Below are 9,741 nucleotides of genomic sequence, written 5' to 3'. Positions count from 1 at the left end.
TGCACTAGTCCCTGTACGCTCCGCGGCCTGCCACTGCCCGGGAGCGTGTCGCCACCCCCAGCGGCCCCGGCTCCTAAGCAGGCACCAAGCTGTGTCCGCCCTTTGCTGCCCAGTGACGCCGGACCAAACTTTACGTAACCGCTGGTCGCCCCACGGGTACCCGCATAGTCCCACCCTGGGCCCTCAGGCTCAGGCGTGGGTAGGAGACAACTCTAGTTGCGACATTGCCCAGAGGGGCGTTGTGGCGGGGAGGGGGGTCTCACTACGTCCCTCTCTGCAACTCGTAGCCAGTGCTAGTGACCCATTGTGTGGCGACCAGCCTGTCCACTGCCCTAGACCCATGTGACCAAAGGCTTACCCTTGAAAGGAAGGCAGTAGGAGCTTGGGCCATGGCCAGGGTACTGGACAGGGCTGGGGCACAGAAAGCTGGGGCCAGGCTGGGGCTGGGCCCCTCAAGGGAACCTAAAATGGGAGGCCGGAGCCTGGGTGGTAGGCCTGGCTCTGCTGATTTACTGAGTGACCTTGGACCAGCGCTTCTTAATTGGAGAGCAGTGCTCCTTTCATCCGTGGGTCGACCCCTAGGGGCTGTGCAAGCTATCAAATGTCGTGCCCACGTCTCTCTCTCTACCAGCTTTACCCTCTTATCCACTTCCAGGAGCTCCAGCGCTGCTGGTTAACAGTGAAGGTGTTTGTGGGTGAAGTATCTAAGAACCACTGCTCCGATTTACTCCGGCTGGGGCTAACACCCTTCCCCTCCCACACCCCCTTTTTTACAGATGAGGAAGCTGAGGCCCAGTAAGCGACAGTGACACACCAGGTAGGTCTGGTCTAGAGCTCCGCCCCCTGCCTGGGCTGGAGGTAGCTGGGCCACTGGTACCTGTGAGTGGTCAGGGCTTAGGTGGGACTAGAGACAGGAAGCCCAGGGTGGAATCTGAATTTGGCAGAGCTGGAAAGGGGGTGTCGGTGTCCCTACTTTCTCTTACCTTTTCTTTGTTAGAGGTTGGATGGTCCTAGACAAGCAGGATCACTCTGTCCTCCAGTGGTGGAGAGTTGGGGATTGGCTTCAGTAGAGTCTGGAAGTGGGAGTGCTTGTGAGGGCAGCGGCAGTTAAAGGCATCTCCAGTGGAGGAGCCGGAGGTGCTAATGGATCCATGATGTGGGAAGTAGTTTAAAGAGAAGAGAAGGCTGGGTGGAAGGGAGCCCCTCTGGGGGCCTCCACCGCCCAGAACGCTCATGGCAGCCCTTCCTTGCGCAGGTGCTGGTCCTGTGGCTCATGCGGTGAGGCGGGGAAGACACCAACATGCCGTGGGACACGAGGAGGCCTGGGGGTCCAGAGGGTCCGGGTGCGGCGCGCTCGCGGGCACAGAAACAGTGTCGCAAGTCGTCCTTCGCGTTCTACCAGGCCGTGCGTGACCTGCTGCCTGTGTGGCTGCTCGAGGACATGCGAGCCAGCGAGGCCTTCCACTGGGACGAGCGAGGCCGCGCCACCGCTTACTCGCCGTCTGAGGCGCTGCTCTACGCGCTCGTGCACGACCATCAGGCCTATGCACACTACCTGCTGGCCACCTTCCCGCGCCGCGCGCTGGCGCCGCCCTCTGCAGGTTTCCGTTGCTGCTCGGCGCCTGGACCACATGTGGCGCTGGCGGTGCGCTACAACCGCGTGGCGGTGTTGCGGGGCATCCTGCGTGCTGTGCGCGACTTCCCAGCGGACGAGCGCACGCGTCTGCTGGACCGGCGTGGCTGCAGCCGTGTGGAGGGTGGCGGCACGGCGTTGCACGCCGCGTGCGAACTGGCGCGGCCAGAGTGCCTCTTTCTGCTGCTGGGCCACGGCGCCTCGCCCGGCCTGTGCGACGCTGGCGGTCTCACGCCGCTGGAGCTGATGCTGCGCCAGCTCGGCCGCGATACCGGGCCTGGGTCTGGCCCTGGTGCCGGGGCCTCGGCCGCTGCCGCCACCGGAGAGCCGCACCAGCGCCGCCTTTTGCTGCTCGACCTGCTGGTGTTGTACACACCCGTGGCCGCCAACGGCCCAGCCCGCCGCGAGCTGCTTAGTGACCGGCCGCGCTGGCAGCGGCTGCTGGGCGAGGACAAGTTCCAGTGGCTGGCGGGCCTGGCGCCACCATCGCTCTTCGCGCGGGCCATGCAGGTGCTTGTCACTGCCATCTCGCCCAGACGCTTTCCCGAAGCCCTGGACGAGCTGCCGCTACCGCCCTTCCTGCAGCCACTGGACCTCACGGGAAAGGGCTAGACCGTGGGCCGCCCAGGATGAAGGGTGTGGGGCGAGGAACGATTTGTTTGAACGTTGTACCTGGCACTTTACAAAGACTGATTTCTGCATCGGAGTCTTGCCTCCTCTGTCCCAGTGCCGGGTGGATGGGTTGGCGTGGGGATGACTGGCCTGGCTGAGCCTAGGCTGGACTTCAGGGGCCCACCAGTCCCTGAGGATGAGGACCGGACCGGCTTGCCACCGGTGAGTTAGGTTCTCCAGGTTTCCCAGAAGTCCACACTCCCCGCCCTTGTAACGACCTTGTGTGTTAGGTGCCATCTGCCACGCTTGAGCCCATTGATGCTGTCACTTTGCCAATCCATCTCGCTGGGGGTCTTCCTCTTTTTCTCTGACCCTCCACCTTACCAAACATGAGACCCTTCTCCAGCCACTGGTCCTTCCTGACAATATGTCCGAAATATGAGAGACGAAGTTTAGCCATCTTGGCCTCCAGGGAGCACTCTGGCTGCACTTTTTCCAACACAGATCTGTTGGTTCTTGAGTAAAACCGTTCCTTCGGGTTTCCGAGGCTGTAAATTTTCCGAGGTTGCCACATCTTTCTCTCGGAGCAGCTCGTGAGTTCCAACCACGTGGCAGGATAAGCGCTAGAACACAAGGTCTGTTAGAACCACAAGGTTGATGATTAGAACTCACCAGCCGTTCCTCGGAAACCCTATCAGGGTCGCTGTGAGTCGGGAGTGACTCCACGGCACTTAACAAAGCAGCCCAAGGCATAATCCAGTGCACCATTCGGCTCCTTTTCCCAGAGGAAGGGACAGGACAGCACAGCTAAACTGGACAGGAAGGAGTTGAACAGGGTCAGGTGGGGTGGACTGAGCTAAGTAGGAGTCAGCATGTACAAGGGTATGGAAGCTGAGGGACCTGGGAGGTAGGTCTCAGGAGGCCCTGCTGGGGGACCATACAGCAGAGGGGGAGGGGCAGCAGGTCATTTAGGGCCAGTCTGCTTGGACTTAATCCGAATTGGGCAGTGGCAAGTGTCCCTGGCTGCTTTGAATTCCTGCTCTGGAGGCTCTGCCCTGTGATCTGCCCTAGTCCCTCCCAGGCTGCAGAACTGGACTTAGAGACCTAGGTTCTACAACTCTTAGACTTTCTTTGTTCAGCTCTCCCCAGGCCCAGCATGCATGCCTGGGCCTCTCCTTGTCTGCCCTCCTAGACTGGCTACCTTCCAGTCCTTGTGGATGCTTGCACTCCCACCTAAACCAGCTCGGATCCCTGTCACGCTTCCTGCTCACCCCCAGGTAGTAGGCACTTGCTGCTCTCACTCCAGCCCCTGGGGTAGGCTCCTGTGGGCGTTGAGGGAGTGGCTGCTTCCCCCTGTGCTGGCTGTCTCTTTGTCTCGGCATGGAGAGCTGGTTTCTGGAGGAAATTTCTGGTAATGGACACTAGTGTTTGTGGCCATGCACAACATCAGGGTCACCCACCTCCTAGGCCTCTGCTGGATCCTCTGGGATCCTTATGCTTCCATCCCATGTGACCCAATGAGCAATGACACACCCGGACCCCAGGAGCAGGTGTCCTGGAGAGCCTGGAGATCAGGGAGGGCACCACACTATGAAATTCAACCTGCATCAGCCTGCGCTGGAGGGCTGCTGTGTTCTGCCAGGTATAGAGGGTTGAAAGTCTGCTCTGGGAAGGGTGACCAGCTGGTGCAGGCTCCTCCTACCACCCACCTTGGTGTTCCTAAGGGGAGTGTGACTGGGCTGAGGCATCTGGTTCTGGTCTGGCCTTGCCAATCTCTCTCAGGATGACCTTGGACAAGCTCCTGTCTCCTGTTCTGGACCTCAGTTTCCCTCTCTGTCTTCAAGGGGTTTTATGAATCTCTTTGCCATCCCTAAAAGGGATATAGGACCCCATTTCTGGGATGGGAGGACCCACTGGAATTTAGATCAACAAGAACAAATCTGAGCACCCTCCAGCCTGGCTGGATAATCAACCTTGGGTTTCAGGTGGGTGGAACGGAGGGTGAGGGAAACCTAATTAGAATCTAAGTGATTATCAGACTCTTGCTGTCTTCCTGGGGCCCACGAAACCACCTACCTCCCCAAACTTTGGCCCATGGATACTTTCTCAGCCCCCCAAACTCAGGATATTGTGAGCCCTTGGGGTTCCTGGTCAGTGCTAGATGCTATGGGGGGGGGGGGTATTGAGACTGGAGGGGGCCAGGGAAGCATCTCTGGCTCCTGAGGAGGGTGATGGGAGGAACAGCCCCTGTCTCTGGAGCTGCCAGCTGGCCAGAGGGTTGGGTCTGCGGAGGGGATCCCTGGAGAGGGAAACTACCAGGACGGGACCTAGGGTCGAGTGTCAGGCACTTGGGTGAGGGGGCACCAGGGCTGGTGGGGTGGCCAGGCAGGAGGGTCCAACCCCAGCAAAGGTGTAGGTAAAATTGGGAGCTAGGTGGGGTGGTTTGGTTCAGCAAGGTGGGGGACCAAAAAGCCACCCTCAGCACACTGGTTATAGGGTGCAGTCTCTGAGACCCCTTTACCTTGGAGGGGTGAAGGTCTTGAGTCTGACAGGGTAGCCCTGAGCATTAGCCCCTGATGTCATTGCTGGGGTGATCTGAGGAGGCCCAGAGCAGGTGGGCAGGGCCAGGCCATGGCCACAAGCCTAATGGCAGTGTCACACCCCAGTGTGGGTGCACAGCCGGCCTCCATATCCATATCTGGAGGTCACTGTCGCCAGCTGGAAGGAGGAACCGTGTCAGGCTTATCCACCTGAACAGGGCTGCCCTGGGCTCTGTCCTAGCCCAGCTATAAACATGAAGGACTCAGGGCAGAACTTGAGGGGGACTGGCTCACCTAGGCAGGTCTCAGGTTGGCTGTGTCGAAAGGCCTGGTTCTTTGGGCTGAAGCTAGTAAATTCTTCTGTTCCTCCATTTTCTAAGCTGACTCTGTCCCTCTTCCCAGCACCCTAAACCACTTGGGCTCACTGAAGTCAGCCTGAAAACAAATGCAGCTGATTTCACGGGGCCTCCTGCCCTTCCCCTCCCCGTTTAAAAGTACGACATGGAGAGCAGCTTCCTGAGGGACACCCCTTCTTCAGAGTAAGGCAGCTTTCTGGACAGCAGGGGGGCTCTTGTATCCAAGCTTGTTTTGGCAGCGATTGGCTTCCCCAATACTCAGGGACAATGTAGATTAAAATGCATGGCTTCTAAGGGCCGTGTGACAAGCTATGACCGATGTCTACAAGCACACTGTCAGCCCCTGTCCTTGTTCCATAAACATGTCTTTGGTGATTGTCAAATTTCTTTCTCATGGTAATGTTAATGGCAGAACACGAGGTTCCGCGGACCCTCCTAGAAACGCTGACTACCCACTGGATCCCACCCCGAAGCTTCTGAGGGTAGGGACCCCCTGACACTGGGCGGGGGAGATGTATCTATGGAAAAGAATAGCAAGCAGTAAATCTGTGCCTATCCAAACACCTGACACCATTTATTAGGTGACTTTACCATCAGATCAGCTCAAAAATAGAAGTCAAGCACATTCAAACTTTAACCCATGCCTGTCCTATGTGAAACTGACAAGGGCAGCTCCTTTTTTTCACTGGTGTGAACTGGTCTGCCTTGGCCCATGATGCCAGTGCCATGGAGTTGGTTCTGACAGGACACAGAACTGCTCCTTAGGGCTTCCAAGGCTGTTCCTCTTTTATGCAAGAAGACTACATCTTTCTCCCTCAGAGTGGCTGCTGGGTTCAAACCACAGACCTGTAGGTTAGCAGCCCAGTGCTTTAGCCACTGTGCCACAAGAGCCGACTCCCTGTTCTAGCTTTCATTTGCTGAATGGTCTGTCAGAACTGGCAATGGAAACTGCTCAGTGGGCGCCCCCTTCAGGTGGTGCCCGGGGCACATGCCACATTGCCAAGCCTTAGTTACACCCCTGCAGCCTAGAGAGAAAGTCTGGGGGCAGCAAACTGCCGGAATCCCACCACCCACCCACCTCACTGCTTTTTTGCTGTACCACCTCCGGTTTCGTTTCCCCTCCCCCACCCTATATTTTAAGTTTTCTAACATATGGTTTTTTCACACACATGAAATCATTTCACTCACACAACATAGCATTTTCACACTTGTAAATGTACACTCCCTACGTTGTAAGCAGTTTGTAAATGATGGTTAAGGAATCTTCGTTGTCTTTGTGAAATTTAATTCGGCAAGTATTGGTTTCAGTTAGGGAGGATTAGGTTTTAATAGTTTACATTTTATTTAAGAATAAAGAATACATTTACCTGGCTCAAAATTCAAGATACAAAAAGGTACATTTGTCACACGTCTGTCAGTTTGTCATACTGTGGTGGCTTGTGTGTTGATGTGATGCAGAAGCGAGGCCGCTGGTGGTTCGAGCCGGTGTCAGCAGAGATTCCTGACTAACAACAGACTGTTGTTAAGTGTTGTCGAGTCGGTTCCGACTCATAGCAGCCCACTATAGAGTTTCTGAGGAGAAGCTGGTGGGTTTGAACTGACAACCTTGTGGTTAGCAGTCTAGTGCTTCTCTGGCAGCGCCACACCAGGATTCTAAGAATAGCTAGGATAAAGGAATAGGCAGTCTGAGGGGTTAACCTTTGAAAAGCTCATGAGTAACGTGAAACATTAGCAGATACGGTGCTAGAAGATTGAGGCCCTCAGGTTGGAAGGCACTCAAAATATGGCTGCGGAGGCCCGTTCAAAGCAGAGTTGACTTCAATGATAGGAATGGAGCAAAGCTTTCAGGCCCATCATTTGCTGATGAGTCACTACTCAAAATGTGAAGAAACAGTTCCTTTGATAATTAGAACATGGAATGTATGAGTATGAATCTAGGAAAATTAGAAGTTGTCAAAAATGAAATGGAACACATAAAAAATTGATATCTCAGCATTAGTAAGCTGAAATGGACTGGTATTGGCCATTTTGAATCCGACAATTATAGGGTTTACTATGCTGGGAATATCAAATTGAAGATGAATGGCACCACATTCATCATCAAAAAGAACATTTCAAGATCTGCCTTGAAGTACAATGCTGTCTATGATAGGATAATAGCCACACTCCTACAAGCACACCAGTTAATACCACTATTATTCAAACCTCTGCACCAGTCACCAAAGTCAGTGATGAAGTAACTGAAGAATTCTACCAACGTTTAAAATTGAGCAAACATGCAATCAAGATGTATTACTGGTGACTGGAATGTGAAAAGTTGAAAACAAAGAAGAGAGAAATCAGTAGTTGGAAAATATGGTCTTGGTGACAGAAATGACATGGGAATCACATGGCAGAATTTTGTTAAGACCAACAATTTATTCATTGCAAATACCTTTTTTCAACAACATAAATGGTGACTATACACATGGAACTCACTAGATGGAATTCTACAATAATCGGACTGACTACATCTGTGGGAAGAGACGATGGAGAAACTCACTATCATCACTGAAAACAAGGCCAGTGGCAGACTGTGGAACAGACCATCAACTGCTCATATGTAATTTCAGGCTGACACTCAAGAAAATTAAAACAAGTACAAGAAAACCAAATACAACCTTGAGTTTGGTGGTGGTGGTTATGTGTCGTGGAGTCCGACTCATAGCGACCCTGTTATTCCACCTGAATTTAGACATCATCTCAAGGACAGATTTGATATATTGCACACTAATGACACAAGACCAGAGGAGTTGTGGGATGACGGCAACATCATAAAGGAAGAAAGCAAAAGGTCATTGGAAAGACAGGAAAGAAAGAAAAGACGAAAACGGATGTTAGAAGAAACTCTGAAACTTGTTCTCCAACATAGAGACACTAAAGCAAATGGAAGAAATGAAGTAAAAGAGCTCAACAGAAAATTTCAAGGGGCAGCTCAAAAAGACAAATTAAAAGTAAATGCAAAGACCTGGAGTTAGAAAACCAAAAAAACACACTCAACATTTCTCAAGCTGAAAGAACTGAAAACAATTTCAAACCTTGACTTGCAATATTGAAGGATTCTATGGACAAAATATTGAACACTGCAGGAAGCACCCAAAGATGGAATACACAGTTATTCAAAAAGAAGTGGTCAGTATTCAGTCACAGCGTAGGATCAAGAACCGACGGTACTGAAGGGAGAAGTCCAAGCTACACTGAGGCATTAGCGAAAAACCGGACTCCAGGAACTGACGGAATGTAAACTGAAATGTTTCAACAAATTGATGCCATGCTGGCAGCACTCACTAGTCTATGCTAAGATATTTGAAAGGCAGCACCCTGGCCAACTGAATAGAAGACATTCATATCTGTGCTCTTTACAAAGCAAAATGACCCAACAGAATGCAAAAAGTACCAAATAATATCATTAATATCACATGCAAGTAAAATTTTTCTGAAGAGAATTCCAATATGGCTGACAGAGTACATCAAAAAGGAGCTGCCGGATTCAGAAGAGGATGTGGAATGAGGGTTACCTCTGCGGATATCAGGTGGATCTTGGCTGAAAGCAGGGAAAACTAGAATGATGTTTACTTGTGTTTTATTTAGTATGCAAAGGCATTAGGACTGTGTGAATCAAAACAAACTATGAACAACATTGCAAGATGGGAATTCCAGGACACTTGGTTGTGCTCATGAGGAACCTGTACACAGACCAAGAGGTAGACATTAGAATGGAACAAGGGGCTAGTGCATGGTTTAACATCAGGAAAAGTGTGCGCCAGGATTGTATCCCTTCACCATACTCATTCAATTTAAGTTGAACAAGCAGAGAAACTAGAGTTTATCAGGAAGAACGTGGCATCAGGATTAGAGGAAGACTCATTAACCACCCGTGACACAACCTTGCTAGCTGAAAATGAACTGGACTTGAAAGAATGTACTGATGAAGATCAAAGACTCCAGCCTTTTAGTATGGATTATAACTCAAATGTAAAGAAAACAAAAAAAAAAACGTAGTCCAGTGCTTATCCTACAGTGCCAAACCAGGACTCTCAAATTCAACAAGTCAGTAAGATTCTGTATAGACAGTGCATAGCAGATTCCCACCGCCAGGTCCATTTGCTTTAAAATGACTGCACACTACTTCATCCGCAGAGTGCGCCAGCTGTCACCATGCCCTGAAGTGTCTGGGCGGAAACATTGTAATTTGTTTCACAGTGGAAACGAAGCTGACTGAGTTCACCCAGATGCAAGGACCCATTTCTAAGGGCAGACTGTCAGCAGAGGGCTCATGGATTGGGGTGTTTCCCAGAAGGGGTTTTTAATTAACAGCATTTCCATATTTTGAAGACATAAAATCTATATACTCCTCTCCCCCAGAAACCTTCTAGTTTTTTAAAAAATGCTTCCATGCATTTAGAGAGCGCATTGGCCTATGGTGTGAGGAAATGACACATGGACTTCCTGTATCTGAACAACAAGGTCATGACCCTCCCTCCCCTGCTGAGGCCTGGTGGAGTTGGGGCTGTTTGACTTCACTGTCCTCCTTGTAAATCCCTGACATGCTGACCCTACA

General features: G+C 51.8%; 1 protein-coding gene across 1 annotated transcript; it reads left to right on the top strand.

Moving 5' to 3' along the window:
- Positions 1–1,300: 1,300 nt before the first annotated feature.
- On the top strand, positions 1,301–2,245 carry ANKRD9 (ankyrin repeat domain 9). Its single transcript, XM_006839535.1, has one exon. The coding sequence runs from the start codon at positions 1,301–1,303 to the stop codon at positions 2,243–2,245; it is 945 nt and encodes a 314-aa protein (XP_006839598.1).
- The last annotated feature ends 7,496 nt before the right edge of the window (positions 2,246–9,741 follow it).

This window comes from Chrysochloris asiatica, unplaced genomic scaffold, assembly GCF_000296735.1.
Source record: "Chrysochloris asiatica unplaced genomic scaffold, ChrAsi1.0 scaffold00025, whole genome shotgun sequence".
Classification (NCBI taxonomy): domain Eukaryota; kingdom Metazoa; phylum Chordata; class Mammalia; order Afrosoricida; family Chrysochloridae; genus Chrysochloris; species Chrysochloris asiatica.
Note: the sequence above shows the minus strand (reverse complement) of the source record. Positions and strands in the feature narration are given on the sequence as shown.

Coding starts and splice junctions, on each gene's coding strand:
- ANKRD9 (XM_006839535.1), top strand. CDS start 1,301: ATGCCGTGGGACACGAGGAGGCCTGGGGGTCCAGAGGGTCCGGGTGCG.